The sequence below is a fragment of the Neopelma chrysocephalum genome, unplaced genomic scaffold (genome assembly GCF_003984885.1).
Source record: "Neopelma chrysocephalum unplaced genomic scaffold, ASM398488v2 Primary Assembly neopelma1_98, whole genome shotgun sequence".
Taxonomy (NCBI): Eukaryota; Metazoa; Chordata; class Aves; order Passeriformes; family Pipridae; genus Neopelma; species Neopelma chrysocephalum.
This window is the reverse complement of record NW_020897761.1, coordinates 1,793,447-1,815,053: the sequence shown is the minus strand read 5'-3', so window position 1 is coordinate 1,815,053 and position 21,607 is coordinate 1,793,447. Positions and strand designations below refer to the sequence as shown.

General features: G+C 41.7%; 1 protein-coding gene across 10 annotated transcripts in view; it reads right to left on the bottom strand.

Moving 5' to 3' along the window:
- Positions 1 to 21,607, bottom strand: part of CEP350 (centrosomal protein 350) — a 68,557-nt gene that overhangs the window by 46,419 nt on the left and 531 nt on the right. For 6 of the 10 annotated variants that reach the window (XM_027694827.1, XM_027694834.1, XM_027694831.1 and 3 more), the window contains exons 2-8: positions 10,581 to 10,666; positions 8,900 to 8,943; positions 7,854 to 7,968; positions 7,100 to 7,232; positions 5,520 to 6,136; positions 4,875 to 4,985; positions 2,348 to 2,461 (exon numbers count right to left, since the gene is read on the bottom strand). In XM_027694827.1, coding sequence (XP_027550628.1) covers positions 2,348 to 2,461; positions 4,875 to 4,985; positions 5,520 to 6,136; positions 7,100 to 7,232; positions 7,854 to 7,968; positions 8,900 to 8,943; positions 10,581 to 10,653 — 1,207 coding nt within the window. In that variant the 5' untranslated portion in view covers positions 10,654 to 10,666. Of the gene's footprint in view, positions 1 to 2,347; positions 2,462 to 4,874; positions 4,986 to 5,519; positions 6,137 to 7,099; positions 7,233 to 7,853; positions 7,969 to 8,899; positions 8,944 to 9,312; positions 9,390 to 10,580; positions 10,667 to 21,439; positions 21,460 to 21,607 lie in introns of those variants that run through there. The other 4 variants (XM_027694830.1, XM_027694837.1, XM_027694828.1 and 1 more) reach the window with 3 other exon arrangements.

Genomic DNA, 21,607 nt, shown 5'->3' with positions numbered 1-21,607 from the left:
AGTGAAATCCAGGACAGCTGAATAATTGTTTTGGCAATCCCAGTCCTCAGTCCCCAACCCCCTTTCTTCTCTTGTTGTTATTTTAACCCAGAAGCCTGCAGCCCACTCTTCATCCCTTTGCTAACAGCACTTCTTGCTTGCATTGTAAATTATCCAAGTATTTTATAAAGCTGTCACTTGAAACATGTCGCTACAAGCCCTCTTTGAAACAGAGGTATCGACCACAGGGGTTCTCCTGCAGAACTCGCTGTTCTCAGTTGCTTCTGAGTACATTTAAAAAGCCAGCGTTGAGTGTCATCTTCCATTTTTGTCAGCTGTTTAACCAAAACACGCTAACGGGGCAGAACATGAGCTGGGGCTATTTATAGCCCTGGCTGTGGCAAGCAGTTCCTTACGGCAACGGCTGGAGGAGGATGGACCAGCACGGATGTGCCACTTAGAGCTGGTTCTTATCTGCCAGGAATTCCAGGCCACCATTTTCAACACGTTTAATCCGTTACCCCAGCAGGTGGCTTTGCATGTAATGGAGGGGCTGGAGCTTGCAGTTGGCAATGACTTGGTTGGGAGCCTCTGGGTAAGGATTAAGGGACAAACAAATATAGGAATGTTGGCGTGGGAGTCTACTACAGACCAGGAAGACAACACCCATAAATTATCCTTTAAGGAACTCAGGGACATGTCTAAATCAACAGTCCTTGTATTTATGGAGAGCTTCAACCTGCCAGATGCTAACTGGCAAGTTAACTGTCCCTCACCTGGGGCAGGGCAACCCCGGATATACAGCTGGGCTGGGGAACAGATCTCTTCACTCTCGCAACCAGGACCCAAGGCAATGTCAGGGGACATTCCCTGTGTCAGGGGAGATTTAGGTTGGATGTTAGGAAAATATTCTTCCCCCAGTGGGTGGTTGGGCACTGGAACAGGCTCCCCAGGGCAGTGGTCACAGCAACACACCTGACAGAGCTCAAGAAGCGTTTGGACAATGCTCTCAGGCACATGGTGTTATTCTTGGGGTGTCCTGTGCACTTTGCTCCTCCCTCACTTGGAACTGTCACAAATATGTAAGATAGCTGAGTATAATTCCTTAAGTAGGAATTGATCAGCATATGAAGGAGCAAATCCATGCTTATCACTTAAAAGTATTAGCATTCATTAGCTCAAAATATTCACAAGCAGCTTCAGGATTTACAGCATGCAGAAGCACATGTTTACTCTCTAAAAAACCCTTTGTAATGATTTTTAAAGCAGGTTTTTTTTCTTCAAAGTGTTTACCAATCATGGGTCATTGCACAGAAGGAGAAATATAAAACCTTAAGAGCTGCCTAAGCTGTTATGTATTTAAAGAAATTGCTCTGTGTGTGATTGCAGCCATAACTACTTACTTCGTATGAAAATTATAACCAAATATGAAGCAGATGTGGAAGTCTTCCTAATTCTTTTGCTACCAACATCAAAGATTAACATTACTGGAAAACTAAGAAGGACTGACAGAATTTCACACGTGGTTTATTTTATTTTCTACTATAAGGAACTGCTCCACAGTAACCTGCTCATATCATCTGCTCTAAATACTTTAATTTTATTTAATAGTGTGGAATTGTCAGACAATAGTGGAAAAAAGAGTTCTTAGCTGGTAAAAGAAATAAGCATTCCTTTATAAACATCAAGATTTGGAAGACTTGTCAGGGAATGTGTTTTTACATTCTTTCACCAACTGAGAAAGCCAGGAATGGGTCAAGCCAGAACTGAAGGTGCAGGACGGCAACAACTTGAAATGGGACGTGGAAGAACAACAGCCAGAGAAGAGCCAGGAGAACATCCTGTTCTCTGCTTGTCCACTGAGAAATCATACAAGAGAACAGCTTTCACTGCAGCCCCTCCTCACCTCACAGGGGGGCAACTCAGCAAGGCCCACTGGCACTGACTTTAATATCATCTCCCAGCATTGCTGACTGAGCTGTAGGTCAGGCTCTAACCAGCTTCAACACAAGCAAAGCAGAAACAGGATCCAGAACAGACCTATTGCTACTTTTTGTCTGCGTTGGCCTGACAGATACCCAAGGATAGCTCCCCCTCAAGAAACACACACTCCTCAGCAGTTTCCACAAGGTGCACACAGTAAGTGGAAAGGCAGAAAATTAAAATAAACTACAAAAAAGTACACGCATCCACCACCAACAAAACCATACAAACCCCCAATGCAGCACAGTACACAAACTCTCTGCAACAGCACTGTTGCACATCTGAGAAGACTTTTAAAGCATCATGCTTTCATCTTTCTTTCTTGAGACAAAATTTATATCTGAAGGACATGTGACAGCCTTCCCTCTACAGTAGAAATAGTCACCTTGTTTGGACTCTGGACTTGTCAACCGTGTCAGTTTTTGCACTTTCCGCACTGGCTTGGTGGTTTTTTTCTCTCTATTTCTCTCACCGGGTTTTCCTTTCGCTGTTGAATCCTCTAAAAACAAACAAAAGCTGTCAAGTGATATCCCACAGGGAAGAAGACAGAGTAACGAGCTTGCTTCAACATTTGAAAAACCAGAACTCAGAGGAACCCAGTAGAATTCACTGATTATCCCAAATTATATACCTAGATCAATTACTTCTAGTCCAGCACTTTAAAACCCTCACAGCACAGGAATTTTCAAGCAAAGGCTGCTTACCTACACACTGGAACACAGCAAAGCCACAGCAACACCACAAAAGATTTTTAAAGTTCATTTTCCATTTTAAAAGAAACGCTGACAGTTTCACATGAACAATTGTTGGTTCTCTTCTGCTACAGATATTACATTTTACAGCACTAATGTTCCACAAGAACATGTAGCTCCTTCACTCCTGAAACACATGGGCTACTCCTTACACATTAACACAACAGCACATTCAGCATATAAGGAACTCTGTGGCCACTATTACCACTGTTTTCTTGTTCCTCTTCCCTAAAGAATGTGATCAGACAACCTGAAACAACCAGAATGCAACCCTCTCTATGGACAGTTCTGAAGATTTATTTAGATGCCAATTCTAACTTTTACAGCCCCTCATTTTAGCTGAATCCACTCTCTGATGGATGTCCATAGGAAATATCAGAGACAGAACAACAGGATATATTAAAAGATGTGGGAATAGAATTTTAGGAGTCTTTCTCACCCTTAATATCGTTTCCTTACATATTTTCCAGCCATCTTTGAGGCTGGCAACAAGCACAGGGAGGACAGAATCAATGCACCGAGTACCAAAGGCCTCAATAACTGCATTTGCTGAAGTCCACCTTGTCTTCTCACCTCTTCCAGCAACAAACAGTTCCCTTCTGATACCAAGAAACTGCAGGCTGCTTCCCACTCTGTTCACATTATAGCAATTTTGTTTTAGCATGGCAAATCCTGAACATCTTTAAGACAAAATTACTGGAAGCTTGGAGTCCATACAATATCCTTTAGCCTAACTGCTGAACAAAGATGAAGACATGCTGTATGGTCTATGCTTACATGTAAAAATCAAATCTTTTTGCTGTAAAGAACAATGCTGCTGTAGATATGAGAGACCTTATAGCTTATTTTAGCACTACAGAGCACAGAACAGTTCTGTAACACACTCAAAACACCACATGCTGTAACTTTAATACAGAAGTAACACGTGGATAGATAATCCAACAACCTAAAAATATATTTACAGTATATACTATGTGCAGCACCAGCATTTGATTACCAGAAATCAGCTACTGAGGATAATCTTTTCAGGTCAGAAAGGCGACACGTTCCACAACAGCTGTTCTATGCATGGGACCAGGACAGGAGTGTGGATCAACAGACACACAGATCCTTCCTTTTGCTGGCACTAGACACACGATCCAAATGCCTTTTTAACTGGACCCCTTCAATGAAGCTTTTAAAAAAACCTGAATTTCTATAAACAACTCATAATCATTTACATTATGCTTGTCAAAACTAAAAAAATACATGCTAGTGTAGATTAAAAGTCTGTGGAAATTTGGCATTAATTTCACAGACTGATGCTGAACAGAGTATTTGCAAAACAATTTTACTGAAAAGGAGCATCTCTTCTTTCTGAACTTTTTTTATGAGTGACTCCAGGAAAAGTCCTCAGTAACTTATCATGCTGTGCAAGTACCAGCCACTACACTATCAATATACACGGACACCTATAGGTTTAAATCTCAATGCATTTTCCTCCAGTCTTAAATGTTTTGACCAGAGAAAGGTTATTCTTAATAAGTAAACTCTTCAGCTGCAAAAGGAGAAGTTCTCTGGGGATTTTATTTTCCATTCCCTTCCTTTTTATTCACTTGATCTCTTTCTCCTCCCCCAACTCAGTCAGTCAGAAGCAATTCAATCTTACAGCACTCCACTGTAACCAGCCTAGCAAATAAAAAAGCACACTTGGGCATCCTACTCCAGCTCACCCAGAGAGAAGAGCTGCCAATGGTACTGCAGCTTTCCAGAGTGAAAAATTCATAAAGATTGTGTCTTGGAGTAGTACATTTTAAAACAGAAACCAAAAGTGGGTTTTGTCCTTTTAAACGTGAAATTGCATTCATTCATGCAAACACGTGTAAAGAAGTTACAAAATTAAACAAAAGTCATTTGGATGGTGACTTTTTTTTCCTGTTTCAAAGAAAAGCCATCATTTGATTCTTTCTAATACTGGTTTTCTACTAAAAGTATTTGAATGAGAGAATGGGGTTGTTTTAGTGTTCAGTAAGTTACTCTTCCTGTGGAGAGAACTACAACACATTTAACACCCACTGCTTCCATTTTTTGTTTCCGTGACTTTAGTAGAGTTGCACAAAATATATTTCTGTGCCTCTCAGAGAAGGCTGTGTGGCTCAATCAGCCCTGTCTGTGGCTCACCTTTTAACTGGCGTGCGATATCTCTGTAAAGCTCCCGACTAATACGAAACTCGTCCGCGTGCCAGATCTTCCCATCTGGAGTGCGAATCTTTGTTTCAGCGGGATTGAAACCTGAAAGTGAACAATTCAGGAGTTTAAAGTAACTGCATAAAACATAAATACAGCTTTTTCGGGATGGAAGGAGTGGAAATCTGCCAAGTAAGAAAGGAACTACTTGAATTTCTAGTGCTAAATTAGAAGGAAGCAATATACCAGTCTGCCACTTGCTCACAGCTGAAAAACAGCAGACTGGCTGACGAAAAGATTATTAGCAATATGAAAGGCTTTTTCAATCAAAACAATGTTACCAAGCTCTGAGACCATAAAAAAGTTATTGAAATAAACCCAAAACACCAATACAGTGAGCTTCTTTTTATAGTAATTGTAAGAAGAGACAGGAAGAATTTCAAAGGAATCGACACTTCCGTAAATTGGCAAGAATTTCTTTTCTTTCTTGTCCATATCTGTGATCAAACCATGTTATCCACCCCCCTATTGCCCAAACACAGCTGTGAGACAGGTCCATGCTTTGACATGTTGCTCAGTGAATTGAACTCCACTCCTCACCCCGTAAAACCCACAGGGAGGGGATCTGCACCTCCGTACCTCTGTATGATGGAGCAGCAGGCACAGCTGTCACCTTCCTGACTTTGGGAGTCACCGTGTTGTCCACGTTACTGACCACCACAGGTTGCTCAGCACATCCCAAGGGCTGCCCTCTGCCACTGGGCTCTTCAGAATTCTCCCACTGCTTTCGGATCCGCTCCTTCAGCTTCTCCAGCTTGGCATCGTGCTGCCGCTGTTTCAGGATCTCCAGCCTGTGAGCACTACAAATACTCGCGGCAGAAGGGGAAGACACTTTCAGTTCACTGTCCTGGGACGTGTTACTCTGAGAAGCTTTAGTGCTACTCTCATCTCCTCTGGAGCCACTGGTTTTTTCCTCTTCCAACCTTGGAGATGCTGCAACCCTAAGAAAGGCCTCATTATTCTGCAAGGCATCAATTGTCGGCCGGTCATTCAAATACCTAACGACAGTCTCGTCTGCAGCAGAAGAACAGGGGCTTTCAAAGTCTCTGCTGTGCCGATCCCGCTCCTCCAGGTCGTGTGTCAGGCGGCCTGTGAGCTCAGCCTTCCCCTCTGCTTCGCTCAAGTCCAAGCCAGAGAGCAGTTGCTTGGCCTCAAGTTGGCTAGAACTGTGATAAGACAGAGAACTATATATATCCCTGATGCAACAGAAGGGAAAAAAAAGTCAGCATCAGAAACACAACTGCAGGACCTTCCAACCCAGCAATCAGCACGTTCATCAACTAAATGAATGACTTCCTCTACCTTGTCTCCACTTAAAGGCAAGTTCTTTTAAAGTCTGCTCACTTCACACTAAATAGTGCAAGTCTGATGAAACTGAAAGAGACTTCTGTTCAAAATTTCATTTGCTGCACTCTCTGTCTGAACAGGACTATATATAAAGTTGAAGAATAGAAAATCAGCAAGTGGTAATGTCACCCTTCAATTTTTTAAAAAAAGCTTTAAATAAAAGGTGTAGAACTTAAAAGAGAAGCATAATTAATATATGAGCTGCTCAATTAACAAAATTGACCCAAATCAGTCTCATGTGCAACAAGGAAGGAGAACCACCTCACAGCTGACATAAGTAGGGGAAAAAAGGATCAAAATTTAGACGTTAGGACAAAAATCACGTTATATGGCCTGTTCTGTGTGATGTTTTGTCTATGAGAAACTGTTCTTATTTGGGTTGCTCACACACACAAAAGTGTAATGCATCTTTAGTACTAGATTTTCTTGCTCTACACTGTCTTGTGGCAACACATTTGGGAACATGTGCTGAAGAATTAATGAAACAGAGTTGGAAAAGCACGAGGAAATACTCTTTTTGGTCTTTATTACTGAAATTAAACACCTATCAAACCCATCAGGTCACAAAGGCCACAGCCATACTAACTTGATGATCTGGCCCCATTTCAACACATTTGACATTAAACTCGTATTTACTGAACAAAAAACACATTTGTAATATTTACTAAAAAGTCCAGCCCCACATGCTGCTTGGGTGGCTGGGTGATGGGAGGAAGCAAACCAACTTTTGAGGAGTTGTTAAAAGCACCACTGTTAGATTAAATCTAATCTCAGCCTGTTTTCCTTTAAGAGTCAGCTGTCCCAGCACTAACCTGTACGAAGCCAACGGTTCCCGGAATTCCACACGGCTGCATTTTTTCACGTTGCTTTCCAGAGTGGTCGCTCGAAGGGGGCTGCGCGAGGACTTCTCCTTGCTTGATTTATTTTGGCTGGAAGACCGGGAAGCTGAAGCAGAAACCAAAGAATCCTTTATGGACCCACCTCTCCAGAAAGAGAAAGCTGAACAATTAACACAGTTTTTCTTGGGTTTGAGCAGCACTGAAAGTACTCCCTCTCTTTTTCAACAAGCTGATTTCAAAAATTAGGAGCAAGGCAGTAAGTGCTTGAAATAATGATCATATTTAAAGAGAGATAATGCTTAAAGATTCACTGTAATTAAATCTGTAAAGTTGACTGTGTTGCCACTAGAGGTCGATCTGTCTGTTCTCCAGTGGCACACCACCAGAATACTCTTAGTATATAAAAGAAGGGCTTATTTCTTCAAAGCAAAGGCTGGCCTTAAATGAAATAAAGGAAGCATCAGATTTAGCAAACTTGTTCTCAGAATGGGATAAGCACTGCTCATTCACAGTGTGGGGAAAGTCCTGCCACCCCCTCCAACCAAGTGGCTGGGGTAGAACACTCTCCTTCCTAACCCAGGGGAAGGAAATACTAGTTTCTCAATTAGTGTGTCATGAATAAAGATCACTGGCAGGAGGCAACTTGGGGGCAGGGAGGAGAAATCAGATTTCCCAGAATGCAGTGGCTCTACGGTGCCTTACACCTTGTGTCCTCAATAATACATACCCTTCCTGCTGGCTTTCCTGCTGCCACTGGCAGAAGGCTTCTTGGCATCCATGACTGAATCGAACACAGCTGTCCCGGTGGGGGCTATTTCCAATTTGTTCTCTATATGACGTAGCTAAAGTTTGAAGATAATGCAAATAAGAATATTGTTTTCCATTTTTAAGCTACATTTTTCTCCCACCCCCCCACCCCAACACAACACATTTTTCCTTCTTCATGAAGAATAAAACTGCAGGCAAAAGCAACTTCACGAGGCTGATGTTGCAAAACTGTATTGTATTATGGTCAGAAATTACTATTATGTTTTGTTTAATAAGATTATCTAAATTAGGTTTTATGCATAGTTTTGTTCCCATAAGTAGGCTGTTGTGAAAAAATTAATAATAACACGCCATTCAGAGACTTAATGCTTGCCCTGAATAAAATATTAATTCCACTTGGAAAAAATTCTCTAATACTCCCTTCAAAATGGAGCATGATACAAGATTCCACATGTAAAACCCCACACTGATGCTCAGCTGTTGAGAAAAGTGAGGGACAAGGCTATGGGAAAGAGCTGAATTCCCTGAAAAATCAAACTGTTTCGCTCAACTGAAGCCAGGTTTTAGAAACTACTATGATCTCTTAAGCACTTAAGTTAAATTCCAACAGAAAGACAGCAATTGCAATGCTCAAAGATAGAAAATCATTAAATACACCAGTGGTGTCCCAGTTTCTGACTGGTTTGAGTCAGAGAGGGGAGAGCTATTTTTTCAAGTTCTCAGAAACATGAGAAGTCACCACTTTCTTAAATCAAAAGGTAATATTACACTCCAGGTTTAGCATGTACTACGATACTCGAGACCAAGCTTGCTGTGGCAAAAATTTCTTCTACTGTGTGCAGAAAACTTTTCCCAAGATGTTCAACATTCATGTACTCCAAGTGCTTCTCCCATTTTCAACTTGTTTAAGAGAAAATCACTGAGCAAAATAATACTTTGGTAAAGCTTTTGTAGCCATTAACTGATTGGAAAATAAAAAACAAAGGAAAAAAAATCAGTACTTACAGCAGCCTTAGTCTGAGAAAAAGAAGCCCATGCTGCAGTTTGATCTTACAGGGCAGAAACAAAGAAAGTAATTTCTCATTAGTACATGGGAAACAAGGAAATAAAATGTTTCTTCAAAACAATTTCCATGGGTTCCCTAATCAAGTTCTTTTTGTGACCCAGTTCCAGCCTGTAAATATCTTCTGTGAAAGGCTGTTATCAGTCAAGGCTCAACTTAACAGAGCAATAAAGTATTTAATGTAATATTTAATGAGTTCACTAAGTTAGGCTGAATGCATAACTTGATGCACACTTGAAATCAAATCCAGAACATGTAACAGAAGATACTTAGATGTTTAGAAGATAAAATAAAGCTAGTTATCTACCCGTACATAAATATCTTACATGTTTCCATTACACTATAGTTTAGCTACCTTTTTTTCCCCTTCCATTTTCCTCTTCAGTAAACTAAGCATGAATACATGGTCACTGACAGGCTCTACTCAAAAACCAAGCTTTGAACAGAAGAATTTTGAATAGCAAACTTTTTGAGCTGCACACCCTACAAACAAAACAGAAACAATGTTTGTGAACAAGCAGGAGGCACTAATCAACGTCAGCCTTTTAATCTAAACAGACAGCACGTGCTCTATGAGCAATCCAGCTCAGAAGGATGCAGTAGTGTTTTCCTCTATAAATATTTACTTCCTTAGCTCCCCTCTTCTTTTGATTTATAATGGTTTTCTTAGATAATCTAATTGCTTATAAAACACAACATCCCTATGTCAGAACCATGGAGAGTAGCAGTACTGGAGTGTCAGAAAAATAATCTTTTCCATATAGTAAAAAAGCTGCCAATTGCATTTCAGGTAAGATGCAATAACAGGAAGGAAGCAGGTTAGGGAAGTAGTGCAAAACCAACTTTCTTTGACTTCAAGAGACGGTGCTTCGTGTCCACAGAACACTTCATTTTCACAAGGTAGGTAACTTTAAAAGAAACTGATTATATGACTGGAAATAATCAGCAATAATGTCCTCTTACAGATAAAATAATAATCTTTCTCTACTTTCAAAATCACTTCTGGAGTCCAGTTTTGTCACACTGGAGGTCATATGACTGATCCCAAACCACAGACATAACACGCGGCTCAGCTGCTCCACAGACCAGACCTTTCTTCCTTTCAGGGATGTACTGTAGGGTTTTTTTGGCCCCTCCTTTCCTAAATTAGAGAGTAATCATGATAGCAAAAAGCTAACTGGATTTCTCCAGTTCAGGGAGACAAAATTGCTGTAAAAGTCATCTTAGTGGTGATGTACTGATGCGATTCAAGTGTCTTCACCACCTTGGAACTGAGCGAGAGTTGGGAGCAACTGTGACACAGGCTCTTCCTCACTCCTTTCAGGAGCCAACAGTTCCAGTTTCTGTTCCTGCACTGCTCCTCCTCCACAGCACTCAAAAAAACCCTGTCTCTGTGCCATCTTGGCAACCATATTCCAGGCTGGCAATTGCTAATGCAGATCAGCAAATACTCCACAGATCAGAGTACAAAACTGTCATCTGCGAAAAGGGAACTGTGTAACACATGGGCTCAGCTTCCAAAGTGAGGCAGGAGAAAGCTTCCTGCAACAACTCCCCACGGTTCAAACAACTCATGACAAAACATCTCCCAAAACAAGGCAATAGAACAGAGAAAACCCATACCTCTGGTAGAATCCTTGCTTTGGTTATGCCTCAGATTTTGTAGAGGCACCTCATTTGATGTGTTGCTCCACATTGTGCCAATTTATCTACAAAAAAAAAGAAGTCAGGTAAGAACCAAAGAGGTATAAAGTAAGAACAAATCTGTCTTTGGCTGAAGAGAATATAACCTTGATCACTATGATAAATGTCCACCTCATTGGATGATTTCAAGCTCACAACATGAACAAGGTCAGACAATCAGTACCAAATCACAACTGTGGTTAAAGCTTCTTGCAGTTCTGCAGAAACCACGTAATTCCACGGATAAAGAAGGGTTTGGATTTGTTCTTATTTGTTACAAAGAACCGTGAACGTGATAAAAGGAGACCCAGAGGTCAAGGCAATTTAGATCACAGTAAGAAGTATCCCAGAAAGTCTGCAGATGTCCACACTGGAACTCTGCACACACAGGGCTCACAGAGGCATCATTACATGGCTCAAACTCGTAAATGTCTGGTGAAAATACCCAACTCCACCAGTGACAGATGAATGTGTCACCTGTCTCTGTTAAGGGGACAGGCAGAGCAGAATTGTCTGGCAGGACACTAGAGCCAGGAAAAAAGACAGGACTGGAGCTGCTGTTGTGCTCCTGTGAACTTCAAAGGCAAGACTCCCAGTGAATCTAAAAAGTGTGAACTCCCTCCCAGCCACTATCACCAGAGGGTTTTTATAATTGAAAAAAAGAAAAAACAAAACAAAAGAAATCCCAATATGTGCTTACTGAGCTGTCCTCATAACACACTGACAACACTTCTGGTATGGAAATAAAAAATCAGGCAATCACAGAATTCCAACAGGAAGTTCTAGACCTCTGACAAGAGTCATAAAGCCACATTTTCCTCTCTCTTCTCTCGTGCACTCCCAGATGTATTTCTTCTTACTTTTTTAATTTCTGAAAACTTCTTTTGCTCTCACCTCTCTACACAGTGTGCCACACAAAAGGGCATTCAAATATAAAGATCATTCTTCTGGAAAAAGGAGACCAAACATCTCACAAAATTAACACTGTGTGCTACTTACTGGAACAGATCATTGCCTGGACATTTTGTGACAAGGATTTTTATCATATATAGTTTTAAGAATACTCACAGAGACCAACAGTGAAGTTTGGCCCTCACATTCAGTCAGTCAGTCATATATTTAGGGCAGTAAGTTATCCCACAAAACAGTTCTTATGCCCCAAGAAAAACTATCAATAAGAAGAACATAGGTCTTTAAAAAGCCTTTAGTTGTGACTTTCTTTAAAGAATCCAAATAAATGTTTGAAAGAGCGAGGGAGAGGTATGCAAGATTATTTATGTAGGTACAGACACACATGTACACACACATTAGTGAAGCCCACAATAACAAAAATTCTAGAAAGAAGGGGTAGGTGTTTTGTTTTTTTAAGTATCCAATAGTTTTGGGCCGTGAGCCAAGTGGAGTTAGAAAGTTCTGCTTCTAGGACAGGTGCTGCAGAGCTCATTCATGCAGAACATCATGCTGTAAATCATAACGCTGCCCTGCCCGGGAAATCATCCAATCGAACCTCTCCATCACTGCAGCAAAGAGCTGTTGGGCTAGAAATGTAGAAAACAAATATTAACACAAGTGAGGGAATTTTCCATAAAGAACTGATTTTGGGAGCTGCTGAAAATATTCTATCAGACCAGTATCACTTTCTTGCTCAAACGCAAATACAACAAAACCTACCCAATATGTCAATTTAGCATAGGAGAACGTTTGGACAAGCAAAAATTTCTTAAGGGTTAAAGTATCCATCCCAATTGCTTGGGATTTATTCTTGTCATTAGGATTACTAGAACAGATAGGAAAACTTAGTTGGGGACTAAAGTTATTATACACACACAAATTCATATGGCTTATTTTAGGATGTCCTGTGAATGTAGAATTGTAACATACTCTATGTATTCCCTAACTTTATATGGAAAGTACCAGATTAAAAAGTTTGAAATTGCTCGTTTCATCCTGACACTAAAGACTGTCAGTCCTTCACCTGAGCTGAACAGAACACATTTAGACACAGAGTGAACACATTTTAGAGAACATCTCATACAGAGAACACTACATATAGTGATCAAACAGTGAGTTATTCTCACAGATGTGTGCTGATGATCACTAGTGGGCAATAACTATCTCAACTCCTTCAAAACTCTGCAAGGCCCCTCTATAAAAGGCCACTCAACCTCTTTTCCATTCTGTATAAACCAGGAAGAAATCCCAAAGCATCCTGCTGTATTTAGCCTAAGAAATACCCACAGTGCCAGCTCCAAGTGTACCATCCAACTCAGCTGAGACCCACTGAGCAGTTTTGCTTAAATCAGGTTGCTGCTGATTGTAAAAAACGACACGTAAGAACCGAGCATTCTGGAGCTGTCTACAGTTTCAGGAAGGCAACACTGCCGTGTTTTCTGTCATGGTGTAATCCCAGGAACTCTAAGAGTTTGGGGTTTAGGTGTCTTTCTCCCTCTCCTTTGAAAGACAGGGAGAAATTTATCAGCTTTTCAAGGCCTACAAAAAAATGATGTTGATTCTCATCAACCTCTAAATTCCTACATATTAATAAAATAGCTTCTTTCTATTGCTACAGCTCACAAGAATAAGCAGCATTATACAACCCCCCCAACCAACAAAAACCCCAAGTACTTATATAATTCAATATACTGCAAGAAATTAAAACAAACAGAGAAGACTGTTTAATGCTATAAAGAGTACAGAAAAAGAGGTGGTGGAGAAAACAGAGAGAGAAGGAACAGTTGCCATGTCTGTTTACAGCACTTGCATGCAGGGTAGTGGACCAGTTAAACAACAAAATACACTGAAATTAGTATTATTCTCTGATCAATATTCAACTTAAAAATTATGCTATGGAAGTTTAAATTATTTTTAAAACATGTTTTACATCAATACAAAAGTTGTCTCAAAGTCTCACAAATAAGATGAAATACGTAAAAACTACATTCTGAAAGGATTGTTTCAAAAAGATTTTTGCTAAACTAAACGATCCATCTCTATTTAATGCAGAGCTTAAACGAAGAGATTGAGCTCAACAGACAAAACGTCAAAGGACTTCTGAGGAGACAGCAGTGATGGCAAAAGGTTATCTGCAGGTTGGATAAGCTTATGAGGATCTTAAGTTTGCTGAAAAAAGGTGGAAGACTGTAGAATCAACAGAAGTGATCTCCTGGTTATTGGATTGTTCACTGGGAGACAGACATGCCACACGGGTCCATTCAAGGCTGGTTTGCCAAGCCTCTCCCTGGGTGAGTGATTAAGATACAAACACCATTGTGTTCTGACATTTCAATCCCACACCAAGGGCCCATCTCATTCTTTACTCACGTGTCCAAGACAAAAATTAAAGTACACAAGAGAAGGTACAGCAGAATTGCTGCAGATGAGGACCTGAGAGAAACAAGCAAGGAAAGGATGTACTCCCAGCTCCTGGGAGAAAAAGTGGGGAAGGATGGACACAGGACATGACAACCACTCTCTTCTACAAACACTGTTCCTACAAGAAGACACTGAGGAGAACTGACAGATCAGAAAATGCATCAGAAAGCACGAGAAAGGAGGGAATGGAAACAAAGAGAAAACCAGTGCCAGATAAAAAAGGAAGATGAGAAACCAGCACTACATTTAAAACTAAATATACCAAGGATGTCATTGAAAGGTACAACAGATAACAAAATAACAAGTCAACACAGTTAAGAGAACAACATTTTAAAAGGAATGGGAGATATGCAAGTAGAACATGCTTAGCAAAGATACACAAAAATGTGAAGAGATTAAAAACAAGGCTGGGAAAAAGAGAAAGAAAAATGGTGAGAGAAGCAGAATGTAACAAGGAAGAAAATGAGAAAGACAGGAAGGAGAGAAAAAGGCAATTAACTTTTGATGAACTGGCATAGAGAGCAGCAAAAGGGAAGAAAAGAAACTGGTGATTGGTCCAATTGTGAAGTTTTTTCATGTATCCTCAGTATGATTTTTTTCGTAGTAGCACAGACTTGGTAAGAAAAGGAAAGAGGAAACTCAGAAGTCATGACATTGGAACAAGGAAACAGGAGAGGAAACTGAATTGTACAGATTCAGAGAAGGCAGAGAATGTGAGAAAGGGATCACCCACTGTTATTTTCACTAACATTTAGCGGTTATGCTAAAAACCCCCAGTATGCAAAGGGAACAGTATTCCTCAAGACTTTGTTTCTTATAAAAACACAAGTGATACCAAACAAAAGGGATACCACAAAAGAAAAGATGAAGCTTTGCTAAGGGTATGGAATGAAACAAATTATTAACATTGGCTTCCGTGGGATATTCTTAAATGTTTTATCCACACAGTGGCAGGTTTTGCTACAGACTGGGCGTGCAGTGCACGAGGACAATGTTTCACACAGTTTAAGCTACAATAAGGCAGCAGTGCCAATACAAGAATCCACCCATTCCTTTCTTCATGCCTGGGTCTCTCTTGCCTTATTCAGGCAGAAAGTCAGTGGGATTATGTGGTAAAGCAAAGCAGACTGGGAGTCTGGTGCAGACTAAAAGAAGTTTTCCTGTTCTTTTTGCTTTATTGGTTTTAGCTCTGTCATACCATAGCAACAAGCTCCATGCAAGCAGAACGAGGAGGCATGGAAACATGGGGGAACAGTCAGATCAGCACTGGTTGCTGTTCCCCAAGAGCAAATACTTAAACCTGCTGCCTTTTCCTTGAGGAGAGTGGTGGGACCGGGGAAAACGAGCCATTCCTGTCACCTTCTTCTTACCAGTGGAGACACCACTGGAGCTCAAGGGCACCACGGGAGCCTCCACACCCTGCTCCAGCCTGTCCCACTGCACCCACACCCCACACAGCACAGACAACTTGTCTGTGGAGGAAATGGCACAGAGACAAATAATCAGTTTTAGAGATGTTTTTCCCTGTTTACAAAAATACTTTAAGTTTCTGTGTACAGTTAACTGAAAGCTGAGTTCTGAATGCTAAAGACCTAAAGCCCCTCCTGTCTGAGTATCTACAGTTCTGCACTGCTGGCAGTAAGAGACACACACAGGTGGACAGGCACCACCACACCCAGCCAAGCAAACTGTTTTTCTGAGCCAGCCCACTGAAAGTGATGGAAATTATAAAGATGCCAGAAACACTTTCCATGTGTTTTCAAATACCACACAATACAATTTATTATGATATGCTTGAGTCTGGAATAAAAATACCTTTACCTACTCATTTTTCTGAAATCCAAGCTCTTAACCATATTGCATTATCCCATTTAAAAGAGAGCTAAAAATATCCATAATACACTGTTCTAAGACTTGTTTGGTTATGTTTATGGGCTTTTAAAACATTTTCTGAAACAACATGCTTTTTTTTTTTTTGGCCTGAGTATATTCTGAGAAAACTTTGTCTTTCAACACTATGAGATGTACTGACCTTCCCCAGGACTGAGGACAAGTTCCAGCACAACAAACAAATGCATGACGTGTTTGTCCAAAAAGCTCCACATCTCCAGAATCTAGAGCTGACTCTGCAGAATGAGGCGGGTCCTCCCCCCACCTTCTTCCAATGCTCATTTATATAATAAGCCTTCAAATAAAACGTATTTCAGGGAGAAAGGTTCTGAAAGGAAGTGAATATTCAAAATTCAAGGACAACTCCCAACTGCACGATGTTTCATGGAAACAAACTTCACCTGAACACCTCCCCACCACATTATCTCAAGCCTGTAATCTTCACTTTGCTGCTTCAAAATTATTTCTGCTACAAAACTGGAGATTTTTCGTCTCATTATTTTTAAGTGATGCTAAGCTAAAAAGTCAGAGGATTCAAGCTATTCAGGAGTTTTCCTGGTATTTAATCTCTCTGCTAATACTATTTGTCTTAGAAATATTTTACCAGTCCCGGTTGCACCGCACCCAAGAGCCAGGGTGTATGTAATGACAATGGACACAATTACGCAAAGCTGATGCAACAAAAAGCTGGAAGTAACAAACACCAGCAATGCCCAAGGAACTCGTGAACATTTGCTGCTCTGAGTAAAATTTTAGATAATATTCAGTATTTTGTCTTGTGACACAAGCAGTAAATACCCCAGAAGAACTCACATTCCAATCGTTACGACTTTGTAAAATGATAATTAAAACCAAAAAAGCTTCAACAGTAAAAGAAATGTACCAATAAAATGTGATCTGTCTTCAGCTAGAAAACATAAAAAAGCTTTTAGGGATATTAAGGTAGCAAAAAAAAAGAAAAAAAAAGAGCAATCAAGATACACCACACACTTGCAGACAGAAAAGCAGTAAAGAATCTCCAAGCATGTGTCACTACCTCTAGCTGTGAACCAGGAGGATAAATGACATGAGCAGTCATATATCCATCAAATGTCACAAAATGTAGTAGAAAAATACGAATATGTTTCATGAGTTCTAACATTAAATCACTGGCATCAGTCAGCTACTAAATTTGCATCCAATCTATAGTGAAGGTTTTTCTATAAAAGAAACATTTCTGAATCTGATTGTCCTCAACTGTACGAGTATGGACATATACAACATCCTTCTGCTATGAAAAGGCATAGTAACCTGCAAAAGTGCCTCTGCTTCATCACAAGTGATGTAAAAGCAATTAAAAAAGAAAAAAAATACTGGCCCTAAAAAGGGATTAGTGGTTTTACTGAAAGTAAAATGCACTGAATGTCTTCCTCTGCTGCACCACGTGCCAGGAGGTACTCTGAGGAAATCTATTGAAATGAATGTTGTGACAGCTCGTGTAACTTGATTCATTGTTCGTGAAGAAATCAGAGTACAAAGGCATAGAGAATGCATCCATTTATTAAGGAGATGCACACAAGGGTTTGCCTATCCATTCACAAGTTCTGTATTTTCTTTGACTTCAATGATCTTTGCATTTATGACAGAAAAGAAGATACCCTAATTTCTAGAACAAATAAAGTACTCCTGTATTTGTCTCCTTGCCCTTCAAAACAAGAATTAACTCGTTCCACCTCCAGCTACCAGAAACTGCACATTAGAAGATTTCAATTCTTGCAGCCCATAATAAATCCATTCAGCCAAACATGCTCAAATTCTTCCCCAAGTCCCGTCTCATCTCACAAGGAACACTCCACTGTGAGGGATTCTTCTCAGAACTTACAGGCAATCCTCTCAGCCAAGTACAAGAACCAGACCTGCCAATTTTGAGAGTCCAAGACAACAGCTTTCAACCTCTCAACACTACCAAGGACATACAAACAGAGCAGCACCTTCATCTGCAGCTGTGTCAACTGCAAGCTGATTGTTATTTTCTCTCAAAGCAGAATAATGTGCATGAAAACTTTGGGAAAAATGTTTCAAACTTCACTTTCTCACGTTTAATGCCTTTGCTCTGAATTGCATTCAGATGTAGCATCTAAAAAGTGTCTCAGTAACAACATGTGATGTCAAAAAACTCTCACAAAAATCCCATGACAAGCTGAACAGTGACCACCAGCTCTGTCTCTGACCTGGTATGACAAAGACAGATACCAGGACCCTTCTGGGAAGACATTTCTTGATCTAGCTAAATAATTCCATCCCATTAAAAGCTTTTCTGTTTCAGTACAACAATTCCACCTGGTGCATTGCTATGGGTCTGACTTGGTGTAAAATTCTGCTGTCAGTGAGGAGTATCCTTAAGAAGCCAAAACACAGCCAGAATTTCTGTTAGCATTCACAAAGTTTCAACTGACCTGCTATAACTGATTAGTTCATTTATTTGCTCTATTCTTTCTCTAGTATACTGACAAAGGTTTCAGACTTATGTATACAAGTAATTTTATTCTCAATAGAGCATTCCATTAAAGCCTATTATATCATTAGCACAAGGATACACATCTGTCTTCCAAGTACTTACATCTATGGACAAATTTTACACTCATTTTCTGATCCAGCCACATGCCTAATATATTAACTCCACCGGGGAAGTTTTCCCTCTGCACTCAACTACCAAAGTCCTTCTGTAATCATTATTATGTCACTATACCTGATCTCATATTAACAGCTTATATTGATTTGAATAGGATGAATTATGTTAAAGTACATCAGTAGCACAGTTCAAACAGCCCTGCTGTACTGATAAAGAACTCACTCTCTGATTTAAATTTCTGAGATGGAGTTGAGAAGATTTAGCAGCTCGACAGTGATGAAAGAATGCACATATTCCTCCCCACCTTCCCTAGCAATCATGTCACTCCTCAGTGCTCACCTTACTGCATCACAAGCCAGTTCAACTTACCAACCCAGCAGAAAATCAATCATTTTTCTTTTGTGGGGTTAGTTTTCTACCAGTTGATCAAACTGAATCAGATTGCTGCCAGAGTGGGGTAAGAGAAGCAGCAGCAGCAGCTCATCACTCTCACTCATCTTATGCTGTGCAGCTTCACCAACCTGCCACAGACACGGTAATGTGGAACAGATGCAGTGCTGTGAGCACTAACTTCTGATTCCAAACACAGGCATAACTGTAGAGACATTAACAGGACTGCAGCCTCATCTGGGCACTCTCAAGTCAATGAGACTAATAACATTAATGACTTTATCCACTGGACTGTTAGATACAATGAAACTTTCTTAGCAGAAAGCAGCTGTATCTCTGGTAGAGGGGTGTAAGGAGGTACAAAAAGCTCATTACACCCTGTCAAAAAAACCTGAAGTACAGATGTAGCAGCACCAAGATTAGATGCTTATCTATTTAAGGGATGCTTTTACTATGGTGGCACAAACTGCCGATAAAGTTATTTCCAGCCATGAAAGTCACCATCCACATCGGGACTGTTGTATCTGTCAAGTCTTCCCAGTGTCATCGTGTCAAACTTGAGCTCTGCACCAAAGCTTAGTAAAATAAATCCATGCAAACAAGGTGCTTTATAGTTTTAAAATCATGTTGTTTCAGTTACCACCACACCCAGCCTAGGCAGCCTGCAAGATGATCTACACCATCCAGCAACACAGAATCACAGAATGGTTTGGGCTGGAAGGGATCTTAAAGATCATCTAGTTCCAACCTGCTGCCATGGGCAGGGACACCTCCCACTAGACCAGGTTGCTCCAAGCCCTGTCCAACCTGGACTTGAACACTTCCAGGGATGGGGCAGCCACAGCTTCTCTGGGCAACCTGTGCCAGGGCCTCACCACCCTCACAGGGAGGAATTTCTTTCTAATATCCATTCCAAACCTACTCTCAGTTTAAAGTCATTCCCCCTTGTCCTATCGCTGCAGTTCCTGATGAAGATTCCCTCTCCAGCTTCCCTGTGAGATCTCCACGCAACCTTCTCTTCTCCAGGCTGAACAGCCCCAACTTTCTCAGCCTGTCTTCATAGCAGAGGTGCTCCAGTCCCCTTATCAACTTTGTGGCTGCCTCTGGATTTGCTCCAGCAGCTCCATGTCCTTTTTATGCTGAGGGCACCAGAGGTAGATAGAGCATTTCAGGTGGGGTCTCACCACAGCAGAGTAGAGGGGCAGAATCGCCTCCCTCGACCTGCTGCTCACCCTGCTTTGGATGCACACAATTTCCACAGGACCTCGGCCCGTTGTAGAAATGTGCCATTACTATGTAAGTTCAGTTGCTCTGTTTGGTGGGTGCAGGATACCTTTGTTTAAAGTAGCCTCACTCACAGAAACTGAAACCTTCGACAGTTTACAGCGTTCACGTGGCCACACCCTCACTTGCATTTAATTATCTGAAGCATTACCTAATGAAACTCTTGCAGCAACCAGAACTACGGCAAAGAGACGGCAAAACTTTGCCTGTCGGTGCAGACGGTTTGACAGAACATTCGGAGCTTACATGCAAAACAGCTAATCATTTACAGCTCCACACATTTGTCCCACAAATACTACATTTCTAGTCACCACGGTTTTGAGTTTTCAAGGCAGTACAACAGTTGAAGTAGTTTAAGTTGACAAAAAAAACAACCCAAAACAAAACAACAAAATAGAACTCACCAATCAAGAGTTAAGTTTTCAATTTCAAGACACTGGATCATTCACCTACACAATGAAGCTATTTGACACAAAAACCTCTACATGCGAACTCACACAACGTGCCAGGATTGGGTGCTGGGCTACAGCTCATATCCAGAGACAGAAAATCATAGAATCACAGAATCCTCAAGGGTAGAAGAGACCTTTAAGATCATCCAGTCCAACCATCCACCCACCGCTGCCACTGTATCCCTGAAACCACGAAAACACATCGCCCGGCGCCAGATCCAGGCGCCTCTTAAAAGCCTCCAGGGACGGCGACTCCACCACTTCCCCGGGCAGCCCATTCCAACGCCGGACCACCCGAACCTTTCCACAAAAACTACACCAACAGCAGGCATTGCACCGCAGCAAACTGCATCCACGGGAAGAAAAAAAAAAGGCAAAAAAAAAGCCACTAGTCATACTAGTAAAAAACCCTTTATGCCACCAACAGTCAAAATGACTGGCACTGACGACCGGGAGCGCTCGGGGCAGATGCTCCCGGGGATGTCAGAGCCCAGGCAGCGGGCGGGCGGTGCCGCAGTGCCGGGGCAGGACGCCCTGGTACAGCCCAGGCACCGGCACAGCGCACATTTAAACTTTAAAAGCGCCGTCCCGGTGCTCGGGGCGGCTCCGAGGGCAGCGCGGCCGCCGGGCTCCGCTGCTGTTCCTCCGCTGAAACACCCAGGGTCGCCGGTTCCCACACACACAACGCGCAAAGACAACCGCGAATCGGAGCCCCCAGACCCGCTCCCCGACTCCGCCACCCCCCGGAGCGACAAGCAGCGGAAAACAAATCAAAACTAGAAAAAGAAAAGAGACTTAACGGTGAGGCGGGTGGCGCGGGGACGCCGGCGCCGGGCGGAGCGGCCGAGCCAAGTGACAGCCGGCAGCTCCCCGGGCCGGGCCCGCCCCGGCCACACCTCGCCGGACGCCCTGGCCCGGCGGGGCGGCACCGCCGGCCGAGCGCGGCCTGGGGCGGCGGCGCGGGCCGC